Consider the following 25057-nt stretch of genomic DNA (forward strand, 5'->3'; position numbering starts at 1 on the left):
GGTGGACCAGGCCGGCGTGATCTGCAAGCAAGATGGAATCTTCAGAGTAAATTGCATGGACTGTTTGGACCGGACCAACGTTGTTCAAGCCGCCATTGCCCGAGTGGTCATGGAGCAGCAGGTGAGACCTTCTGTCATTAGCCCCCTGTGAGTGGGCAGTTCCTTGACAAGGTGGGGGGTGACGGTTCTGTGCCACAGGGACAGTGGATAGGTGAGCACTCGAACAACCTTTATTGCGTCACTAAGAGAATATTGATGTACACTTACGTCCATATATATTTGGACAGAGACAACATTTTTCTAATTTTGGTTATAGACATTATCACAATGAATTTTAAACAAAACAATTCAGATGCAGTTGAAGTTCAGACTTTCAGCTTTCATTTGAGGGTATCCACATTAAAATTGGATGAAGGGTTTAGGAGTTTCAGCTTCTTAACATGTGCCACCCTGCTTTTAAAGGGACCAAAAGTAATTGGACAATTGACTCCAAGGCTATTTCATGGACAGACAAAAAAACAAATGTGAAAAGGGACGGCACTAGAAGAGTAAGTCTTCAAGAGGGTATATATTCATAAGGACTTGGACTCTATCTCAAACCGACCAAATATGCAGGTGTCACGAATAAGCTGGGCATATGGTGCTCTGCACTAAAAGCAAACAGCCAACACAGTCCAACAGAGCAGAAGAAAAGTGCGGCACTCACCCTTTATGCTGTGGAATTCGTGTTCTTTATTTGGAAAATTGCAATAGTAGCATAAAATACATCCGTTAGGACATCAGGTCAAACAGGAGGGTGCGGGAGTCGAGAAAGGACAACGGCCGTTTCGCACGGTGTGTGCTTCAACGGGTCCTGGTCCCGTGGAGTTATCCACCACTTTGGGCTATCTGCACAAAAGCTGTTCCATTCAGCGTGTCCACATGGACATTTCCTCTCTGAACCCTGCTCATACAGGTACTATACAGATGATCAGGTTTTTGAATACATCAGATGGGGATTGCATACATCAGTTAGGACTGCTCTATATGGGTATACCTTGACGTTTGGTGGAGCAGCTTAGTATACATTTTTTGCAAAAAACGTATCAACCAAATACCCTGTTTTTTACATCTTTTTACTAGCACTTGCTGATTACTGTGAATTTTTTTGCAACGTAGTGTTTTTGGTTTTACTGTGCTTTTTTGTGTCTTCAACTTTCTTGGTGGTGTGTGAACATGTTCCTACAGACTTGTTCACTGTGCAAGTAGCCCATGTGTTTCTGTTTCCATAAAGAGAAGACTGCATAAAAGTAAATCCAGAGGGCTCACTGCATGGTGCAAGCCACTCATAAGCATCAACAAGAAAAAGGCTAGACTGGACTTTGCTAAAAAGCATCTAAAAAAGCCAGCACAGTTCTGGAAGAACATTCTATGGACAGATGAAACCAAGATCAATCTCTACCAGAATGATGGAAAGAGAAAAGTATGGCGAAGGCGGGGTCCAGCTCATGATCCAAAGCATACCACATCATCTGTAACACCCGGCGGAGGCAGTGTGATGGCGCGGGCATGCATAAACCCGGCGGAGGCAGTGTGATGGCGCGGGCATGCATAAACCCGGCAGAGGCAGTGTGATGGCGCGGGCATGCATAAACCCGGCAGAGGCAGTGTGATGGCGCGGGCATGCATAAACCCGGCGGAGGCAGTGTGATGGCGCGGGCATGCATAAACCCGGCGGAGGCAGTGTGATGGCGCGGGCATGCATAAACCCGGCGGAGGCAGTGTGATGGCGCGGGCATGCATAAACCCGGCGGAGGCAGTGTGATGGCGCGGGCATGCATAAACCCGGCGGAGGCAGTGTGATGGCGCGGGCATGCATAAACCCGGCGGAGGCAGTGTGATGGCGCGGGCATGCATAAACCCGGCGGAGGCAGTGTGATGGCGCGGGCATGCATAAACCCGGCGGAGGCAGTGTGATGGCGCGGGCATGCATAAACCCGGCGGAGGCAGTGTGATGGCGCGGGCATGCATAAACCCGGCGGAGGCAGTGTGATGGCGCGGGCATGCATAAACCCGGCGGAGGCAGTGTGATGGCGCGGGCATGCATAAACCCGGCGGAGGCAGTGTGATGGCGCGGGCATGCATAAACCCGGCGGAGGCAGTGTGATGGCGCGGGCATGCATGGCTGCCAGTGGCACTGGGTCACTAGTGTTTATTGATGATGTGACACAGGAATGAATTCTGAGGTCTTCAGAGCCGCCATACTGTGTGCTCGGATCCAGCCAAATGCAGCCAAACTGATTGGTCGTCGTTTCATACTACAGATGGACAATGACCCAAAACATAAAGCCAAAGCAACCCTGACGAAGCCTCCTTTGTGGGGCGACACGCGTTGGGTCTCCGCTTCACCTGCGCTTTTGGCTGTGTCATACACATTATTGGTATTGTATTATATGGCTGCACATGGGACTTTGGGCAGGCTTAGTTACCTGCAGTCTTATCTGGTGATGTGAGTGAGGCTTTTTGCCTCTGTGTATGCCAAAGCAAGGGACATGTCGACATGAGGGTTAGCATTTATGGCTGTATTTACGGCAGCATCTTGTGGTGAAAACCGTGCAAGTGCGATTATGTTATAGGATTGTCCTTTATTTTGTCCATCTATACGTACCTATGGGTCTGTTCTATTGTATTACAAGTGTATGCACAGTGGTGTCCATATAGGCATTTTTCCTATTGGGTATAGCCTGTCTTGCTTTAGCGCAGGTGTACGCCTTATTATGGGCTCTGTTTCTAAGGAACAAGTGTGTTGCCTTTTTTAATTGTTTTTAAACTGTCTGTTTTCTGTATTGCTTGTTTCATGTATATTGCAGTGTAATAAAAATTGTTCTATTTTGGCTAAATCCGATGCGTGGTGATCCCCATCTGTATGACCTTCGCTTTTTTTCTTTTGTTTTTGTTTGATATACTTGGTTGTAGGTCAGGGTGATCCCACTGTATAGCCCGTGGTGCCCCCTTCTTATTTATTTTTTGGGGTGTGTGACAGAGCAGGCAGAGACAGCAGACCAGTGATGTACGGCGTGACGGGGTGTGTGACAGAGCAGGCAGGGACAGAGGACCAGTGATGTATGGTGTGACGGGGTGTGTGACAGGGCAGGTAGGGACGACAGACTGGTGATGTACGGTGTGACAGAGCAGGCAGAGACAGCAGACCAGTGATGTACGGCGTGACGGGGTGTGTGACAGAGCAGGTAGGGACGACAGTCTGGTGATGTACGGTGTGACAGAGCAGGCAGAGACAGTAGACCAGTGATGTACGGCGTGACGGGGTGTGTGACAGAGCAGGTAGGGACGACAGACTGGTGATGTACGGTGTGACAGAGCAGGCAGAGACAGTAGACCAGTGATGTACGGCGTGACGGGGTGTGTGACAGAGCAGGTAGGGACGACAGACTGGTGAAGTGCTGTGTGACTGAGTGTGTGACAGGGCAGGTGGGGACGACAGACTGGTGATGTACGGTGTGACAGGGCAGGTAGGGACGACAGACTGGTGATGTACGGTGTGACAGGGCAGGTAGGGACGACAGACTGGTGATGTACGGTGTGACTGAGTGTGTGACAGGGCAGGTAGGGACAACAGACTGGTGATGTACGGTGTGACTGAGTGTGTGACAGGGCTGGTAGGGACGACAGACTGGTGATGTACGGTGTGACTGAGTGTTTGACAGTGCAGGTAGGGACAACAGACTGGTGATGTACGGTGTGACTGAGTGTGTGACAGGGCTGGTAGGGACGACAGACTGGTGATGTACGGTGTGACAGGGCAGGTAGGGACGACAGACTGGTGATGTACGGTGTGACTGAGTGTGTGACAGGGCTGGTAGGGACGACAGACTGGTGATGTACGGTGTGACAGGGCTGGTAGGGACGACAGACTGGTGATGTACGGTGTGACAGGGCAGGTAGGGACGACAGACTGGTGATTTGCGGTGTGACTGAGTGTGTGACAGTGCAGGTAGGGACAACAGACTGGTGGTGTGCGGTGTGACTGGGTGTGTGACAGGGCAGGTAGGGACGACAGACTGGTGATGTACGGTGTGACAGGGTGTGTACGGTGTGACTGAGTGTGTGACAGGGCAGGTAGGGACGACAGACTGGTGATGTACGGTGTGACAGGGTGTGTGACAGGGCAGGTAGGGACGACAGACTGGTGATGTACGGTGTGACTGAGTGTGTGACGGCAGGTAGGGACGGCAGACTGGTGATGTACGGTGTGACTGAGTGTGTGACAGGGCAGGTAGGGACGACAGACTGGTGATGTACGGTGTAACTGAGTGTGTGACGGCAGGTAGGGACGACAGACTGGTGATGTACGGTGTGACTGAGTGTGTGACAGGGCAGGTAGGGACGACAGACTGGTGATGTACGGTGTGACAGGGTGTGTGACAGGGCAGGTAGGGACGACAGACTGGTGATATACGGTGTGACTGAGTGTGTGACAGTACAGGTAGGGACGACAGACTGGTGATGTACGGTGTGACAGGGTGTGTGACAGGGCAGGTAGGGACGACAGACTGGTGATGTACGGTGTGACTGAGTGTGTGACGGCAGGTAGGGACGACAGACTGGTGATGTACGGTGTGACTGAGTGTGTGACAGGGCAGGTAGGGACAACAGACTGGTGATGTACGGTGTGACAGGGTGTGTGACAGGGCAGGTAGGGACGACAGACTGGTGATGTACGGTGTGACTGAGTGTGTGACGGCAGGTAGGGACGACAGACTGGTGATGTACGGTGTGACTGAGTGTGTGACGGCAGGTAGGGACGACAGACTGGTGATGTACGGTGTGACTGAGTGTGTGACGGCAGGTAGGGACGACAGACTGGTGATGTACGGTGTGACTGAGTGTGTGACAGGGCAGGTAGGGACGACAGACTGGTGATGTACGGTGTGACAGGGTGTGTGACAGGGCAGGTAGGGACGACAGACTGGTGATGTACGGTGTGACTGAGTGTGTGACGGCAGGTAGGGACGACAGACTGGTGATGTACGGTGTGACTGAGTGTGTGACAGGGCAGGTAGGGACGACAGACTGGTGATGTACGGTGTAACTGAGTGTGTGACGGCAGGTAGGGACGACAGACTGGTGATGTACGGTGTGACTGAGTGTGTGACAGGGCAGGTAGGGACGACAGACTGGTGATGTACGGTGTGACAGGGTGTGTGACAGGGCAGGTAGGGACGACAGACTGGTGATATACGGTGTGACTGAGTGTGTGACAGTGCAGGTAGGGACGACAGACTGGTGATGTACGGTGTGACAGGGTGTGTGACAGGGCAGGTAGGGACGACAGACTGGTGATGTACGGTGTGACTGAGTGTGTGACGGCAGGTAGGGACGACAGACTGGTGATGTACGGTGTGACTGAGTGTGTGACAGGGCAGGTAGGGACGACAGACTGGTGATGTACGGTGTGACTGAGTGTGTGACGGCAGGTAGGGACGACAGACTGGTGATGTACGGTGTGACTGAGTGTGTGACGGCAGGTAGGGACGACAGACTGGTGATGTACGGTGTGACTGAGTGTGTGACAGGGCAGGTAGGGACGACAGACTGGTGATGTACGGTGTGACAGGGTGTGTGACAGGGCAGGTAGGGACGACAGACTGGTGATGTACGGTGTGACTGAGTGTGTGACGGCAGGTAGGGACGACAGACTGGTGATGTACGGTGTGACTGAGTGTGTGACGGCAGGTAGGGACGACAGACTGGTGATGTACGGTGTGACTGAGTGTGTGACGGCAGGTAGGGACGACAGACTGGTGATGTACGGTGTGACTGAGTGTGTGACAGGGCAGGTAGGGACGACAGACTGGTGATATACGGTGTGACTGAGTGTGTGACAGTGCAGGTAGGGACAACAGACTGGTGATGTACGGTGTGACTGAGTGTGTGACAGTACAGGTAGGGACGACAGACTGGTGATGTACGGTGTGACTGAGTGTGTGACAGGGCAGGTAGGGACGACAGACTGGTGATGTACGGTGTGACAGGGCAGGTAGGGACGACAGACTGGTGATGTGCGGTGTGACTGAGTGTGTGACAGGGCAGGTAGGGACGACAGACTGGTGATGTACGGTGTGACTGAGTGTGTGACAGGGCAGGTAGGGACGACAGACTGGTGATGTACGGTGTGACTGAGTGTGTGACAGGGCAGGTAGGGACGACAGACTGGTGATGTACGGTGTGACTGAGTGTGTGACAGGGCAGGTAGGGACGACAGACTGGTGATGTACGGTGTGACAGGGCAGGTAGGGACGACAGACTGGTGATGTGCGGTGTGACAGGGTGTGTGACAGGGCAGGTAGGGACGACAGACTGGTGATGTACGGTGTGACTGAGTGTGTGACAGGGCAGGTAGGGACGACAGACTGGTGATGTACGGTGTGACAGGGTGTGTGACAGGGCAGGTAGAGATGGGAGCAAATTCAGGGGTCACACTGTATAATCTGACACTGGTCCTTAGAAAAGCGTGTTTAATCCAGCAGCGTGACCAATACAACGTGTCCGATGATCCTCCGTCTCCGATAGTCCGAGAAGTGACTGCACTATCAACAGCAGAAGTGCTCACACCCTCTTACAGGAAAGAAATATATCTTGGTACCGTGTTAGCCAGTAGATAGAAAAATATTTAGAATTGAAAGTCCTCATTATAAGGTATCAACCACTGAGGACTTTCAATTCTAAATATTTTTCACACCCTCTTAAACATTTGCTACAGGTAGCTCAGAGTATGAAGAAGGTTCCAGGAGCCCATTCTCCAGCCTGTCTGCATGGTGGTGTATTAGTGATACCCCCTGCAGAGAGGAACAAAGACACACAAGCCCCCAGATGTTGGGCATGTTCAGTGCTGTCCATGGGGGCCGGCTGTGCTGACAATGTTACAGGTTCTGGTATTTTTTTCAGCTGAAGAAGCTGGGGGTCCTGCCTCCCGAGCAGCCACTGCCTGTGAAGTGCTACCGACTGTATCAGATGATGTGGGCCAACAATGGTGATGCCATCAGCAGGCAGTACGCCGGGACTGCAGCATTAAAGGTACAGTGCCGCTATCCATCTCTGCTGAGATCTGCCCATCTGGTGCCATTGTGCGGTCATGGTATAAAAAGATAATGGGGGTTATCTCTATTTATATGGAGGATAACCCTCATTATCTCTTTAAATAAAGAGGATAAATCTCATCTCTATATATATATATATATATATATATATATATATATATATATATATATATATATATATATATAACGAGTGTGTGTGTGTGTGTATTGACGATGATGTCATAATGGTTGCCACGGCGACGATGATATCATAAAGATTGCCATGGCGAAGATGTCATAATGGTTGCCATGGTGACGATGATGTCATAAGTTGCCATGGCGAAGATTGTCATAATGTTTATATGGGCAGAGAACTATGGGATGGAGGATGTGTGATGGGTATATGGGCATGGGACTATGGGATGGAGAATGTGTGATGGGTATATGGGCACGGGACTGTGGGATGGAGGATGAGTATATGGGCACGGGACTATGGGATGGAGGATAATCATTATAATTTGTTATAACTAACCACAGTTGGTTACTAGGCCCAGCATACTTTTCTCATGGACAACTTTATGTGGCCTGTTCAAGAGTTGGAACTGCCAAAAATCTGTTCATCTTTGAATCGGAAGGAAAAACCAAAAATGTTGTAAATCAAAAGGCTCTTGAATAAGTTGAAAATAAAATACTATCAATACTTAGATAATCATTTAGTTAATTTGTGTTGCTAATCTGTAGTGTTGAATATATGATGTGAAATGTTTGTATGTGCAATGTAATCATTATAATTTGTGATAACTAACCACAGTTAGTTACTATGCCCGGGGTGGCATTTCTTTGGAGGGCCGCACAGCCCCCCATGTGCTCGCCAGAGGTAGCCTGACTGCCATTAGGTACCGAGATGAGATCCTCAGGCCCCTTGTGAGACCATATGATGGTGCAGTTGTTCTTAATGCTGGACGATGCCAGACCTCGTGGCTGGAGTGAGTCGGCAGTTCCTGCAAGATGAAGGCATTGAAGCTATGGACTGGCCGCCCGTTCCCCAGACCTGAATCCGATTGAACACATCTGGAACATCATGTCTCGCTCCATCCACCAACGTCACGTTGCACCACAGACTGTCCAGGAGTTGGCAGATGCTTTAGTCCAGGTCTGGGAGGAGATCCCTCAGGGGAACATCCGCCTCCTCATCAGGAGCATGCCCAGGCGTTGTAGGGAGGTCATACAGGCACCTGGTGGCCACACACACCACTGAGCATCATTTCCGTGTTTTGAGGCATTTCCACTGAAGTTGGATCAGCCTGTAATTTGATTTTCCACTTTGATTTTGAGTATTGTTCCAAACCCAGACCTCCGTGAGATATTAGTTTTGATGTACATTGATAATTTTTATGTTTCATTGTTCTCAACACTTTCCACTATGTAGTGAATAGAGATTTACAACTGGAATATTTTGAGTGATATCTAGGATGTTGGATTTTAGTGTTCCCTTTATTTTTTTGAGCAGTGTATTTATAACACTATACACATCTCTATATAAAGACGTACATTTTGGGGCACCTCCCCATCGTCCTTATGACTGTGCTATTGATCTTGTCTCTGGTGCTAATTTTCCTAAAGCTCGCCTGTCTAATTCCTTGTGTCCTGATCGGACCACCATGTTAAATTATGTAAACAAAAGTTTAAGGAAGAGCCATATCCGTCCCTCCTCCTCCCCCATGGCTGCTGGATTCTTCTTTTTTTTTCCGTCCTGGCCTCGGTTTCTGAGAACTGAACAGATCACAGTTAAGAATACAGACCCACTTCCACTCATCCCCCACCTTTATAATCCACTTACTGGGGCTGAATGGTTTTCTAAACTTGACCTTCGAGAGCCTTAGAGCGTGATGCTTAGCCAGAAGGGTAATGAGTGGAAGGCCGTGGTTTTAATATTGGAGGGTTTATCGAAAATCTTACCGTGCCTTTTGGGTTAACCATCTCACCAGTACGGTTTCCAAACTTTAGGAACACTTTCTTTTCTGATTGCATAGGGAGATTTCTTATTTACCTTGATGATATTTTAATTTTCTCACCAGGAAGCATTACAAAGATTGAGGGAAAATTAGTTGTTTGAGAAAATTGAGAAATGTATTTTTTCATTTCTGACATACATTTTGTCGGCTGATGGGTTTAGTCCTGGGAAGGTGCAAGCTATAATAGTGACCTGAAGCCTCTTACTGACCTCAGGGTCAATCACGTGCTGGGGTAGTAGTGTGCGGCCTCTGATGCTAATAAGCGGAATAAGATTATTAAGAAGGCAAGTTCTGCTGTCGGCTGCCATCTGGACTCTCGTGAGGAGGTAGTGGAGAGAAGAACTCTGAGAAAGTGTATGGCGATTATGAACAATAATGCACATCCATTATATGAGCTATTCATGAGACAGAAGAGCACCTTCAGCAACCGGCTAATACTGCTGAGGTGTAAGAAGGAAAAATATAGGGAATCGTTTGTGCCAACTGCCATGGGGATGTACAACAATAACATTAGGGTTAAACCACCAAGGTGAATGTCTACTTATTTCTTCTACTTTTCAGTTCACTCGTTGTGTATGTCCTATTCCAATGTATAATGTTCTTCTGTCAACTCCACTGTCATGTCGACTATGTAATTCATTTTATGATTTTTATGATTTAAGTTGTGCTGCTGTGATACCATAATTTCCCACGCGATCAATAAAGTGTATCGTATCGTACCTCAAGGTTTGGTCATCAGATGCTATTGCGGCTTTTGATATATTGAAAATGTATTTTGTGTATTTTTATCTGTTCTAAGCCAACCCAATCTTCAGGAACCATTCATTGCGGAGCTGAAGTACAGACTGTCAGGTTGTTGTATTACCTGGTTTTGATGTATTTTGAGCCTGGACTGTTACCTGAACACGTCTGTCTTACCCCCTGTACTACAAGCCCTCCTAGTATCTCCTTCCGACTACCTGGCCTCACGGTCTGCCCGTGAATAGTGGCTCTGCGTCACAGGTGGCCTCTATGGAAGCGTGAACACAAAACTTTGGAAAAAAACTTTGTTCCAGCTCCAAAATGTAAAATATTGATCCTTTATTAATCCATGATAAAAACATAGGCTGAGTAACTCTCCATAGCACAACAGGAAACGAGCAACGCGTTTCGATCTTTACAGATGTTTATCAGAGCTACAAATGAATATACAGATAATATTATATAGCCACCACCAGCCAATGGCCGACAGCCCCCAAGTCACATGACGAGGAAAGGTCCTGTTAGCAAAATACGATACATAAAAAAGAAGGAAATTGTTACATATAAACACTTATAAAAATATAAACATACTAAAAGAAACATTAATATCAAATGCTCATGACGAAAACATTAGTAATGATACATTAATTCGTTACGCTTGTTGAGACCAGCAGGAAAACGAGTGTTCAAGTAGTAAATCCAAAATGCTTCACGCATCAAGAGACAGGTCTGGAATCACCCCTCGCAAAGGTTTGTTAACACGTTCTATGCCGTAAGCACGAGAGCAATCAGTGTTGCCAGCGTGCCGAGTAATAAAATGCCCGGAGGCTGCCGACACTGAACAAGCAGAATCACCTGACTTCTCTATATCATGTAAATGTTCATTGATTCGTACCACAGAAGCAGTGTTACAGTTAATAAACTGCTTTATATAAACCCCTTTCTGCCATTAGACGTACTATTCCGTCCATGTGGGGTGGGCCCTACTTCCCAAGGACGGAATAGTACGTCATAGGCGATCGGCCCCGCTCACGGGGGGAGCGCGGCCGATCGCGGCCGGGTGTCAGCTGCTTATCGCAGCTGACATCCGGCACTATGTGCCAGGAGCGGTCACGGACCGCCCCCGGCACATTAACCCCCAGCACACCGCGATCAAACATGATCGCGATGTGCCGGCGGTGCAGGGAAGCATCGCGCAGGGAGGGTGCTCCATGCGGGCTTCCCTGAGCCCCCCGCAGCAATGCGATGTGATCGCATTGCTCCGGGGGTCTCCTACCTTCCTTCCTGCAGCAAGTCCCGGATCCAAGATGGCCGCGGATCCGTGTCCTGCAGGGAGGGAGGTGCCTTACCAAGTGCCTGCTTAGAGCAGGCACTTGGTAACGCTGCACTGCTCTCAGACAGATCGGTGATCTGTCAGAGTGCTGTGCAAACTGGCAGATCACGGATCTGTATTGTCCCCCCCGGGACAAAGTAAAAAGTTAAAAAATTTTTTTACAAATGTGTAAAAAAAAAAAAAAAACAAACCTAAATAATGAAAAAAAATATTATTCCCATAAATACATTTCTTTATCTAAATAAAAATAAAAGTACACATATTTTGTATCGCCGCGTCCGTAACGACCCGACCTATAAAACTGTTCCGCTAGTTAACCCCTTCAGTAAACACCGTAAGAAAAAAAAAAAGAGACAAAAAACAACGCTTTATTATCATACCGCCGAACAAATAGTGGAATAACACGCGATCAAAAAGACGGATAAAAATAACCATGGTACCGCTGAAAGCGTCATCTTGTCCCGCAAAAAACGCGCTGCCATACAGCATCATCAGCAAAAAAAATAAAAAAGTTATAGTCCTCAGAATAAAGCAATGCAAAAATAATTATTTTTTCTATAAAATAGTTTTTATCGTATAAAAGCGCCAAAACATAAAAAAAAGATATAAATGAGGTGTCGCTGTAATCGTACTGACCCGAAGAATAAAACTGCTTTATCAATTTTACCAAAAGCGGAACGGTATAAACGCCTCCCCCAAAAGAAATTCATGAATAGCTAGTTTTTCTGCCTCACAAAAATCGGAATAAAAAGCGATCAAAAAATGTCACGTGCCCGAAAATGTTACCAATAAAAACGTCAACTCGTCTCGCAAAAAACAAGACCTCACATGACTCTGTGGACTCAAATATGGAAAAATTATAGCTCTCAAAATGTGGTAACGCAAAAAATATTTTTTGCAATAAAAAGCGTCTTTCAGTGTGTGACGGCTGCCAATCATAAAAATCCGCTAAAAAACCCGCTATAAAAGTAAATCAAACCCCCCTTCATCACCCCCTTAGTTAGGGAAAAATAAAAAAATTTAAAAAATGTATTTATTTCCATTTTCCCATTAGGGCTAGGGTTAAGGCTAGGGTTAGGGCTAGGGTAAAGGCTACAGTTAGGGTAAAGGCTACAGTTAGGGTTAAGGCTACAGTTAGGGTTAAGGCTACAGTTAGGGTTGGGGCTAAAGTTAGGGTTAGGGTTTGGATTACATTTGCGGTTGGGAATAGGGTTGGGATTAGGGTTAGGGGTGTGTCAGGGTTAGAGGTGTGGTTAGGGTTACCGTTGGGATTAGGGTTAGGGATGTGTTTGGATTAGGGTTTCCGTTATAATTGGGGGGTTACCACTGTTTAGACACATCAGGGGCTCTCCAAACGCGACATGGCGTCCGATCTCAATTCCAGCCAATTCTGCGTTGAAAAAGTAAAACAGTGCTCCTTCCCCTCCGAGCTCTCCCGTGTGTCCAAACAGGAGTTTACCCCAACATATGGGGTATCAGCGTACTCAGGACAAATTGGACAACAACTTTTGGGGTCCAATTTCTCCTGTTACCCTTGGGAAAATACAAAACTGGGGGCTAAAAAATATTTTTTGTGGAAAAAAAAAAGATTTTTTATTTTCACGGCTCTGCGTTATAAACTGTAGTGAAACACTTGGGGGCTCAAAGTTCTCACAACACATCTAGATAAGTTCCTTGGGGGGTCTAGTTTCCAATATGGGGTCACTTGTGGGGGGTTTCTACTGTTTAGGTACATTAGGGGCTCTGCAAACGCAATGTGACGCCTGCAGACCATTCCTTCTAAGTCTGTATTCCAAATGGCGCTCCTTCCCTTCCGAGCCCTCCCATGCGCCCAAACGGTGGTTCCCCCCCCCACATATGGGGTATCAGCGCATTCAGAACAAATTGCACAACAACTTTTGGGGTCCAATTTCTCCTGTTACCCTCGGGAAAATACAAAACTGGGGACTAAAAAATAATTTTTGTGGGAAAAAATTTTTGTTTTATTTTTACGGCTCTGCATTATAAACTTCTGTGAAGCTCTTGGTGGGTCAAAGTGCTCACCACACATCTAGATAAGTTCCTTAGGGGGTCTACTTTCCAAAATGGTGTCACTTGTGGGGGGTTTCAATGTTTAGGCACATCAGTGGCTCTCCAAACGCAACATGGCGTCTCATCTCAATTCCTGTGAATTTTGCATTGAAAAATCAAACTGCGCTCCTTCCCTTCCGAGCTCTCCCATGCGCCCAAACAGTGGTTTACCCCCACATATGGGGTATCAGCGTACTCAGGACAAATTGTACAACAACTTTTTGGTTCCAATTTCTTCTCTTACCATTGGGAAAATAAAAAATTGGGGGCGAAAAGATAATTTTTGTGAAAAAAAAAAAAGGATTTTTTATTTTTACGGTTCTGCATTATAAACTTCTGTGAAGCACTTGGTGGGTCAAAGTGCTCACCACACCTCTAGATAAGTTCCTTAGGGGGTCTACTTTCCAAAATGGTGTCACTTGTGGGGGGATTCAATGTTTAGGCACATCAGTGGCTCTCCAAACGCAACATGGCGTCCCATCTCAATTCCAGTCAATTTTGCATTAAAAAGTCAAATGGCACTCCTTCCCTTCCGAGCTCTGTCATGCGTCCAAACAGTGGTTTACCTCCACTTATGGGGTATCGGCGTACTCAGGACAAATTGTACAACAACTTTTGGGGTCCATTTTCTATTGTAACCCTTGGTAAAATAAAACAAATTGGAGCTGAAGTAAATTTTTTGTGAAAAAAAGTTAAATGTTAATTTTTATTTAAACATTCCAAAAATTCCTGTGAAACACCAGAAGTGTTAATAAACTTCTTGAATGTGGTTTTGAGCACCTTGAGGGGTGCAGTTTTTAGAATGGTGTCACAGTTGGGTATTTTCTATCATATAGACCCCTCAAAATGACTTCAAATGAGATGTGGTCCCTAAAATAAAATGGTGTTGTAAAAATGAGAAATTGCTGGTCAAATTTTAACCCTTATAACTCCCTAACAAAAAAAAATTTGGTTCCAAAATTGTGCTGATGTAAAGTAGACATGTGGGAAATGTTACTTAAGTATTTTGTGTGACATATCTCTGCTATTTAATTGCATAAAAATTAAAAGTTGGAAAATTGCGAAATTTTCAAAATTTTCGCCATATTTCCGTTTTTTTCACAAATAAACGCAAGTAATATCAAAGAAATTTTATCACTATCATGAAGTACAATATGTCACGAGAAAACAATGTCAGAATCACCGGGATCCGTTGAAGCGTTCCAGAGTTATAACCTCATAAAGGGACAGTGGTCAGAATTGTAAAAATTGGCCCGGTCCATAACGTGCAAACCACCCTTGGGGGTAAAGGGGTTAAAATGCTTAAAAGCACTAGTCACTAAATGTTTTAGTGACTAGTGCATGATTACATGTTTTGCATCTATTGCTACCACATTTATAAAAACCCGTCTAATTCAGCCAGGTTTTACTTTTATTTGTACAGGAACGAAACATGCTTGGTGAAACCCTATTGCCAATAGTCAGAGCTCTTCTTGATATTACATTGACTCCTGCGCTTAAAATTTTAGCCAAACTAGCATCCTCATAAAGAATAGGTAAAAATTTATTGACAATATTTTTTATTTTGTTAAACTGGGAACTAAACTGGAAACAAATATATGGTTTACGATTGGCTGAATTAGACGGGTTTTTATAAATGTGGTAGCAATAGATGCAAAACGTGATCATGCACTAGTCACTGAAGCATTTAGTGACTCTAGTGCTTCTAAGCATTTTAATATAAAGCAGTTTATTAACTGTAACTCTGCTTCTGTGGTCTACAAGATTGACTGTATGATTTGCAACTTATCTTATGTCTGCTGTACTTCTCGCAAGCGAAAAATACGAATCAATGAACATTTACATGATATAGAGAAGTCAGGTGATTCTGCTCGTTCAGTGTCGGCCTCAGTTCTCACGCTTCGCACTGACGAGGGCCAACAGCCCGAAACGCCGTGTCTGCGAATTGAGATATTGATTTGGCTTTTACCCTAAGTCATATTGCACGACTCGTTAAAGGGCTGATTGTGACTTGTAGGATCGCTGCTTCCAACAGGTGGCGCTATAGAGTTTAAGTCCTCTTTTTCTCAGAAGAGGCAATTTGCATATTATATTTCCCAGAGGAGCATTGCACGGCGAATAAGCCTCCTTACCTTGACAAGCCAGAGATGGTATGTCACTCTCCAAAAGGAGAAACGATACCCCTTGGACGGCAGCCTCCAGGCATTTTATTACTCAGCACGTTGGCAACACTGATTGCTCTCGTGCTTACGGCATAGAACGTGTTAACAAACCTTTGCGAGGGGTGATTCCAGACCTGTCTCTTGATGCGTGAAGCATTTTGGATTTACTACTTGAACACCCGTTTTCCTGCTGGTCTCAACAAGCGTAACGAATTAATGTATCATTACTAATGTTTTCGTCATGAGCATTTGATATTAATGTTTCTTTTAGTATGTTTATATTTTTATAAGTGTTTATATGTAACAATTTCCTTCTTTTTTATGTATCGTATTTTGCTAACAGGACCTTTCCTCGTCATGTGACTTGGGGGCTGTCGGCCATTGGCTGGTGGTGGCTATATAATGTTATCTGTATATTCATTTGTAGCTCTGACAAAGATCTGTAAAGATCGAAACGCGTTGCTCGTTTCCTGTTGTGCTATGGAGAGTTACTCAGCCTATGTTTTTATCATGGATTAATAAAGGATCGATATTTTAAATTTTGGAGCTGGAACAAAGTTTTTTCCCTTTCTTTATTCAACACTACGTGGATCAACGTGGAGGTTCCGTGAACCTGCTGAGGCTGCCTGGTGAGCTGACTTTTGGTTTTTTCTATGTGAACACAAAACTTTACTTACAAAAATTGTAAGGCTCGTTTTCATTTTGCCAAAAGACATGTGGGAGACTGCCCAAATGTATGTAGGAATGTGTTGTGGTCAGATGAGATCAAAATTGAACTTTTTGGCCAACAAGTCTGGCACCGAACCAACACCGCTCATCACCCCAAGAACACCATCCCCACAATGAAATGTGGTGGTGGCTGCATCATGCTGTGGGGATGTTTTTCGGCAGCAGGGAAAGGGAAAATGGTCCGAGTCAAAGGGAAGCTAGATGGTGGGTAATACAGGGATATTCTTGAACAAAATCTGTTTCAGTATCTCAGTGACTTGAGACCAGGACGGAGGTTCACCTTCCAACAAAACAATGACCCAAAGCATACTGCTAAAGCAACACTCGAGTGGTGTAAGGGGAAACGTGTTAATGTTCTGGAGTGGCCGAGTGACAGCCCAGACCTTAATCCAATGAAGAATCTGAACATTGTTCCCTCCGGTGAACAGGAATCTAACCTGAAGGAACTGAACTAGTTTTGCCTTTCAGGAATGGCCAAAAATCTCAGTGGCCAGATGTGGAAAGCTCAGTTTTATCCAAGGGACTTGCTGTTGCCAGAAAAGTAGGCTAATCAAAGTACTGACTTCAGGGGGTGAACAGTTATGCACACTGAAGTTTTCAGTTATTTTGAACTATTTGTTGTTTGCTTCACAAAAATAAAGAAAACCAAATGTTCACAGGTGTAGTATGCATGTTTTTACATGAACTGATGAAAACCCTCAAAAAAACTTTGAATATCCAGGTTGTTAGGTAGAAAACACAAAAAATGACTAGGTGGTGAATACTTTTGCAGTACACTGTATGATAGCAGAAAGCTGAAGAGGGGAGAGAGAAAACAAGAGAGCGCTACCTACCGTAAGCCGTAAAATGCCAAGGCGATGCTTTGTGTATACTCCCCGGTAGGGTTGGGCAGAATAGGCACAACTCTAGGAATGGTTTTGTTAGGCGTTGGGTTCCAACTTCGTGGCTTGCTGCCCTTCCGAATATGGTAGAGAAGTGTTGGCCCTGTTTCATTCATTGCTCCAAATGGAGATATAGTGGAAAAACTTTTTCGGAGGCGCTTCCCTCTAGTAGCTGGAATCCCAAAAAGACCTGCATTATGGAACAACCTCCATGTGGTGTTCCAGAGTAACAATATTACACTTGTGTGTTTAAAATTAAATTTATTCTAAAAATATTTTTTTATGTGCTCATGCACCAACATCATAAAAAACATGACACGTTTCTGCTTTGAATGATCCTTCCTCAGGTGTATGAAGTGATGTGGCATATGGGGAGTTTTAGATACAACCCCTTCCGATGTGGGTGTACAAATGGAACGCCCGCCAGGGCCGTGGGGTACTCTGTACGGGTCCGGTGCCTAAAGGGATGTGTCACGGCGGCAACCCAGTCCGTGGCCCTGGGCACCCATGTTAAAGGGACAGTCTTTAAAGGGGTTAGTTGAATAATAAGAGTTTGACACACCACCCGTGGTATTCGGTCAGGGGTGACTGAAGCTACTTAAAGGGGTCCGCTGGGGTGATGTTATGGCAGCAGGGATGGTATGGCTTCCCACAGGTGAAGCTGGGTCCCCAGGGCTCCCAGTATAATAGATGAAGATGTTGATAAGTGGTGTAGTAAAAAACAGAGGACACAGGGTTGCAGTCTCTTTACCTCTTTACTTAGTTCAAGGCAGCCACAGTCCAGGATACCGGATCACGGATGCTGGTGCGTTCTGGCCAGCTTGGAAGCGAATTGGGAATCCCTCTAACCAGGTTGGGTTGGAAGCCTTCCTTCTAGCGCTCTGGTGTTGTAGTCCCTTGCTGCCTTAGGCCTCACACAATGTCCTCACGTTCTCTCTGTCCCCCTTTAGGTAGGACACTACCCGTACGACAGGTAGCTTGAACCTTTTTTCAGGATCTCTATCACGACCCGGGCTCTATTTGCTACTGTGTCCTCAGGTGTTACTGGTGTACAGGTAACTTGCAATCAACTGTCCGCCAGTTTCTGCTGTGGGGCATGAAGTTACTAACACAACCTCGGTCTTCTGGCTACCGGTATCTGCGCTCAGCATAGAGGAAGCCCAGTCGCAGCTTCTCTCTCCAGCTCTTCACTCTCCTGTGCTTCTTTTCCCTGTCAGTCTCCTACAGACTGCTTTGCTTTCTTTTTCCTTCCCAGGAGCAGCTGAAACACTTGTCTCCACGGCCATCTTTCCTTCCCCTCTCCTCGCTCTCCTCACACCAACTGTCTAGCAACTGACTTCTCCCGACCAGAGAGAGCAGCTCCCCTGAAGTCGGGCGTAGAGCTCCCCCTTCTGGCCTGGAGTCAGAACAGTGTTGTATGTGCTGAATACCTGTCAAAGGGATCCTTCCTCGCTTCCAAGCGTGACATCACTCTCCCTGTGAGGAAAGCAATGTCACTGTAACAATCTGTTACCTGGGGTGTTACACTTACAATCCTGAAAACTCTTGTCTATACTGTATTGTTAAAAACAGGATATGGATATATAGAGAGAAATATATTTAACCCCTTAACAACCAGAGGTATTTTTGTTTTTGCATTTTCATTTTTTGCTCCCCTTCTTCTGTTGAACGATCGTGTTAATTATCTATCTATATAATCGTCTAAGGGTCACTTCCGTCTGTTTGTCTGTTACAGAAATCCCGAGTCGCTGATTGGTCGTGGCCGTCCGCGACCAATCAGCGACGGGCACAGTCCGGCCGCGAAGTCGCCCTTCCCTACTCCCCTCCAGTCAGTGCCCCCTCCCTACTCCCCAGTCAGTGCCCCCATAGTGGTTTAGCAGTCCGTTAAATGGACTGCGTTACACCGCGGCATAACGCAGTCTGGTAACGCTGCTATTAACCCTATGTGATGAACTTTTTACTATTGATGCTGCCTATGCAGCATCAATAGTAAAAAGATCTAATGTTAAAATAATAAAAAAAATTATATTCTCACCTTCCGGCGCCTTTCTCACTCACGAGACCGCTACATCATCACGTGTTATTGCCGCAATGCATTCTTGGGACCGGAGTATCACGAGGAGCATCGCTAAACGCCAGGGCTGAATCCGGGGGTCGCCGGAAGGTGAATATATAACTATTTTTTATTTTAATACTTTTTAAACAGGGATATGGTGCCCACATTGCTATATACTACGTGGGCTGTGTTATATACTGCATGGCCTGTGTTATATACTATGTCTCTGTGCTATATATTACGTGGGCTGTGTTATATACTACGTGACTGTGCAATATGCTACGTGGCTGTGTTATACTACGTGGCTGTGTTATATACTGCATGGGCTGTGTTATATACTGCGTGGCCTGTGTTATATACTACGTGACTGTAATATACTACGTGGCTGTGTAATATACTACATCGCTGTGCTATATACTACGTGGCTGGGCAATATACTACGTGGCTGTGCTATATACTACATGGCTGTGTTATATACTACGTGGGCTGTGCTATATACTACTATACATATTTTAGAATACCCGATGCGTTAGAATCGGGCCACCATCTAGTTTTTTTATATTGATAGATCGGGAAATTCTGAACATGGCGATACAAAATGTGTGTATTGTATTTATTTTATTGTTTTATTTTGAATGCGATGAAAGGGGGGTGATTTGAACGTTTATATTTTTTTAAACTTTTTTTTTTGGCATGCTTTTAAGTCTCCATGGGAAACAAAAAACTGCAGTACTTTAATTTGCTCTGCTAAATACAGGCGATGATCAGATCACATGTATGTAGCAGAAATGGTGACTTGTTATGAATGCCACCGGGCGGCGCTCATAGCAATCTGGCTATGACAGCCATAGAGATTTGCTGGAGACCTCTGGTTGTCAAGCCAACCCATCGGCGACCAGCGATCACGTTATAGGGTCACAGATGGGCGAATAAATGGGGTTAAATTATCATTATTTATTATCATTATTATTATTATTGTTATAGCGCCATTTATTCCATGGCGCTTTAACATGTGAGGAGGGGTATACATAATAAAAACAAGTACAATAATCTTAAACAATACAAGTCATAACTGGTACAGGAGGAGTGAGGACCCTGCCCGCGAAGGCTCACAATCTACAAGGGATGGGTGAGGATACAGTAGGAGAGGGTAGAGCTGGTTGTGCAGCGATTTGGTCGATCAGTGGTTACTGCAGGCTGTAGGCTTGTCGGAAGAGGTGGGTCTTCAGGTTCTTTTTGAAGGTTTCGATGGTAGGCGAGAGTCTGATATGTTGTGGTAGAGGGTTCCAGAGTAGGGGGGATACGCGAGAGAAATCTTGTATGTGATTGTGGGAAGAGGAGATAAGAGGGGAGTAGAGGAGGAGATCTTGTGAGGATCGGAGGTTGCGTGCAGGAAAGTACCGGGAGACTAGGTCACAGATGTATGGAGGAGACCGGTTGTGGATGGCTTTGTACGTCATGGTTAGGGTTTTGAACTGGAGTCTTTGGGTAATGGGGAGCCAGTGAAGGGATTGACAGAGGGGAGAGGCCGGGGAATAGCGGGGGGACAGGTGGATTAGTCGGGTAGCAGAGTTTAGAATCGATTGGAGGGGTGCGAGAGTGTTAGAGGGGAGGCCACAGAGCAGGAGGTTTCAGTAGTCAAGGCGAGAGATGATGAGGGCATGGACTAGAGTTTTTGCAGATTCTTGGTTTAGGAATGTATGGATCCGGGAAATATTTTTGAGTTGAAGTCGGCAGGCAGTGGAAAGGGCTTGGATATGCAGTTTGAAGGAGAGATCAGTGTCAAGGATTACTTCGAGACAGCGAGCTTGTGGGACTGGGCAGCCATTTACTGTAATGGATAGGTTCGTTGGGGGGGTCGCGTGAGATGGGGGAAAGATGATGAATTCTGTTTTGTCCATGTTAAGTTTTAGAAATCTAGCGGAGAAGAAGGATGAAATAGTGGACAGACATTGTGGGATCCTGGTTAGTAGGGTGGTGATATCTGGTCCAGAGATGTAGATCTGTGTGTCATTGGCATAGAGATGATACTGACAGCCAAAGCTGTCCGAGGCCAAAGGTATAGATGGAGAAGAGGCGAGGCCCTAGGACTGAACCTTGCGGGACTCCGACAGATAGGGGTCGAGGTGAAGAGATGGTGTGCGAGGGGAGACGCTGAATGTCCAGTCTGTTAGGTATGACGAAATCCTTTTGGATTTCAAATCAGTGATGCCAAATGATGAGAGGGTCTGTAATAGTAGGGAATGGTCCACACTGTCAAAGACAGAGGACAGGTCTAAGAGGAGGAGGACAGAGTAGTGTCACTTAGCTTTAGCAGTTAATAGGTCATTGGTGACTTTAGTTAGGACAGTTTTAGTGGAGTGGTGTGACCGGAAGCCTGATTGAAAGTCCTTGAAGAGGGAGCAGGAAGAGAGGTGGGAGGACAGTTCAAGATGGACATATTGTTCCAGTAGTTTTGAGGCATAGGGGAGAAGTGATATGGGGCGATAGCTAGATACAGAGGATGAGTCATGAGGGCTTTCTGAGGATAGGTGTGATTGAGGCATGTTTAAAGCTTAAGGGGAAAACACCAGTTGTTGGTGATAAGAGATGGGTTAGGGTTGGGATTTTGGGAGCTTTGGTGTGTGTGAGAGGGGCTACCAATTCCAGAGCTACAGCTATTGTGGTGTTATATAAAGCAGCAGCAGCATCCGCATTGTGTAGGGAACTTATGTCTATAAGAGGGAGGAGGGATTCATAGAGAGTGCAGATCGAGGTGTATAAGATTTCTGCTAGGGTGTGCAAGTTTGTGTAGTGGGGATTGAGGACAAGGAGTGGAGAGGGAAGAGAATGTGAGTAGGTTGTGGACGGAAAGAGGTAGAGGTGAGTTAGAAAGGTTAGATAGAGAGCAGAGGCGGGTGAAGATGAGGTCCAGTGTGTGGCCATCTTTGTGAGTGGCTGCAGAAGACCGTTGAGCGAGGTCGAAGGAGGAAGTGATAGACATTTAGTGGCAGCTGAGGGAAGTGTCAGTGGGGATGTCCGCAGAAAGGAAATTAAGTAGCCAGGTGGTGAAGTGGTCAAAGAAGGTGGTGCCTGGCCCTGGGGGCAGTAAAAGACAGTCAGTTGGAGGTTGGTGGGGGCATAGATGCACACAGAGTGCACCTCAAAGGAAGGGAGGGTAACAGAGGATGGCAGTGGGATTGGGGTGAAGGAGCAGTTATCTAACAGGAGAAAACCAACTCCTCCGCCATGCTTGCTGATGGGGCAGGGGTATGTGGGAAAGGTGGAATCCACCATACAAGAGTGCAGCAGGAGAGGCTGTGTCAGAGGGGGTGAGCCAAGTTTCGGTGATGGCGAGGAAGGAAAGTTTGTGAGTAATGACAAGATCATGGATGTAGGAAAGTTTGTTGCAGACAGTGAGTGTTCCATAGATCCATAGAGCTCCTGTTAGTGGTACTGGGGAAGGGGGGCTGGGCGAAAGGGTATAAGGTTAGAGAGGTTACGGAAAGTTGTGATAGAGTGTGGATGGGAGGTAGAAATGACTGGGAATGTGGTGAGGAGGACGAGGATTGTAGCATTCTAGGAAAATTATCAAATTGTTTTCTGTCCATATATGCACATTCAGCCTACTAGACCGAGAGAGAAGACCTCCCCAAACAGGTCATCTCCCTCTCTGTGCAAACCCATTACTTCAAATAAATACTAATCTTCTGTCTTTATGTTGTTATTTTAGGTTTACTGTTTTTATATTTAAAAAACAGTATAAATTGATTGTTTTGTTTTATAACCCTTTCCTCAATTTGCTCCTTATTCTCAAGTTGCTTGTATTATTTTTTAGTTAATATGTAATTATACAAAACAAAAAAATATATATATTTTAATAATATATTGTGCATAATATGCATTGTTCTACTTTCAAAATTAACCCTGCGGGGAGCATGTATGAGTGATTTTGCGATCTATAAACAGTAGCAGGAGAGCTGTTGGGATTCACATCGTTATCCTAAAGCTCTTATTTGGTAATAAAAACTTGCAGGAAAAAGAAAAGCGTAGATGGGGTCTTATCTCACGATTTACAAGTGTCGTATCAGCAAAGAGCTGCTCACCTGATCGTGGTGTAGTGAAAGCGTGTATATGCCAGCAGCTGCAGGTCCACGGGTCGACACGCCACCATAACAGGAATGTTATAAAGGACGATTTGTAGCCAAAAAATGTGGTCAATTTGGTACTTAATATCCCCTATCCTGGTATATATGGTCCCCTCATTCCATCCTGATATACATGGCCCCCTCATCCCTATCCTGGTATGCATGGCCCCCTCATCCCTATCCTGGTATGCATGGCCCCCCCCCCCAAATCTAATGGTTTTTTTTTTGTTTTCTGATGGGGCCAGTCATACCAGGATGCCATTAAAGAGAAATGAATATTCATTGCCCTTCACGCCCATGGGCGTGGAATGCAGTGAATATTCATTTTTCTTTAGCAGCAGGCACAGGAGTTAGCCTAAGTATCCGGATCCTGCCTATGTGACCCGCTGCGCCGCCAAAACCGCTCCCTCACCTCTCCACCATAGCTGGCACATCTGGACTATAAGACGCACCCCCTATTTTCCTCCACATTTTTGGAGGAAAAAAGTGCGTCTTATAGTCAGAAAAATACCATTTTACACATGCGCAAAAATTAACCCTGCAACTCTGATTTCGTTGTGTATGTGTTCACTTGTATATGCGGACTCAAATATGTCGGTCATACGACACAAACATTGCGGATCCGCATGAATGGCCACGTTAAAAAACGCTTTCTGAAACAAAGTTTATCAAAACATCTTACTATTGTAGATAATAAAAATGTCAATGTCATTACAGTGACCCCTTTTGAACAAATACCCATTACAACAAGAAATAGAAAATCCACCCTTAACTGTAAGGAGACCTTTTGGATATACAATCTTGGTACCCTCTTTCCAGATGGATTGGGTGAAACAATTGAAACTGTATAATTCGAACGCTTCACTTCCTTTATATTGTTATTATTGACAGTCCAAAGTGGTGATATAAACCACAAAGAGGATCCCGATGAAAAATAGCTACTTTAAAGGAATGGGAAGCAAAGCTCAAATTGCTTGACCTTGAGGTCTCCTTACTGTGGGGTCTGAGGAAAGATATGCAGTTGGACGAGGACATTTCTCCCTTGTGGAGCGCTGCAAGTGAACAAGTGTGATTTATCTCCAAATAGAAGCTTTAGCATAACGATCGCAATTGCATGTGATGAGTGTTTAATCCCAACAGCTCCTCTGCTACTGTGTTATAGATTGCAACATCTGTTCTGTCTTCATACACATTGATACGGTGTGTGATCCAACATACAGCATAAACCACTTCTGTCCTCCAAATAAGCAGGCTGTTCTCTGTAGTCTAACTTGTTTATTGGTAAACAGGTATTGCAATGTGCGGTAAAACTATAAGAATACAAACGACATAAATAAGTATTGGGCCAAATAATAGCACAGCTGACACTTTACAACTAACAGAGAAAGTTTACAGTATGATGCAACTTGTGTATATAACTACATGCAGTAAGTCTCTGATAATACATTTCCTATGTACTGGCTGCTATACAGTAAATCACATTCTATACAACACTATGTTACAAAAACAGAGGTAACAATCTTACCGGATAAACTTAACCAGGATGGCAAGTAAGTGAGATGGTTCCAGCACAGCACATGAGCACGTCCCAGGACGTACACAGAAAACAATGGAGTTTCCATCTCCCAGCATACCTTGGTACAATCCCACAATGCAACACTCTAATTGTTACTAAGGCACAGATTATAAATTTAACCACCACTAGATGGTGCTATAACACAGCAAACCAAACACTATAGTACTAAACTTCAATGCATAATACGAGCCACACTGTCCTTACTGGAATGGACAGAACAATATCTCTCATACATGCTCCACGCAGGGTAAATTTTGCAAGTAGAACAATACATATTATGCACAAAATATT

At 45.6% G+C, this 25057-nt stretch overlaps 1 protein-coding gene across 10 annotated transcripts in view; it reads left to right on the forward strand.

Annotated features, from left to right (window-relative positions):
- The window catches only part of INPP5F (inositol polyphosphate-5-phosphatase F), a 160351-nt gene that overhangs the window by 97759 nt on the left and 37535 nt on the right, over nucleotides 1-25057 (forward strand). For 3 of the 10 annotated variants that reach the window (XR_011318442.1, XM_069752654.1, XM_069752658.1), the window contains 2 exons: nucleotides 1-121; nucleotides 6946-7074. Coding sequence is in view for 7 of the 10 variants with exons in the window: in XM_069752654.1 (XP_069608755.1) it covers nucleotides 1-121; nucleotides 6946-7074 (250 nt within the window). In the remaining 3 variants the exon portion in view is untranslated. Of the gene's footprint in view, nucleotides 122-462; nucleotides 648-6926; nucleotides 7075-25057 lie in introns of those variants that run through there. The other 7 variants (XM_069752660.1, XM_069752659.1, XR_011318443.1 and 4 more) reach the window with 5 other exon arrangements.

This window comes from Ranitomeya imitator, chromosome 2 (assembly GCF_032444005.1).
Source record: "Ranitomeya imitator isolate aRanImi1 chromosome 2, aRanImi1.pri, whole genome shotgun sequence".
Lineage (NCBI taxonomy): Eukaryota > Metazoa > Chordata > Amphibia > Anura > Dendrobatidae > Ranitomeya > Ranitomeya imitator.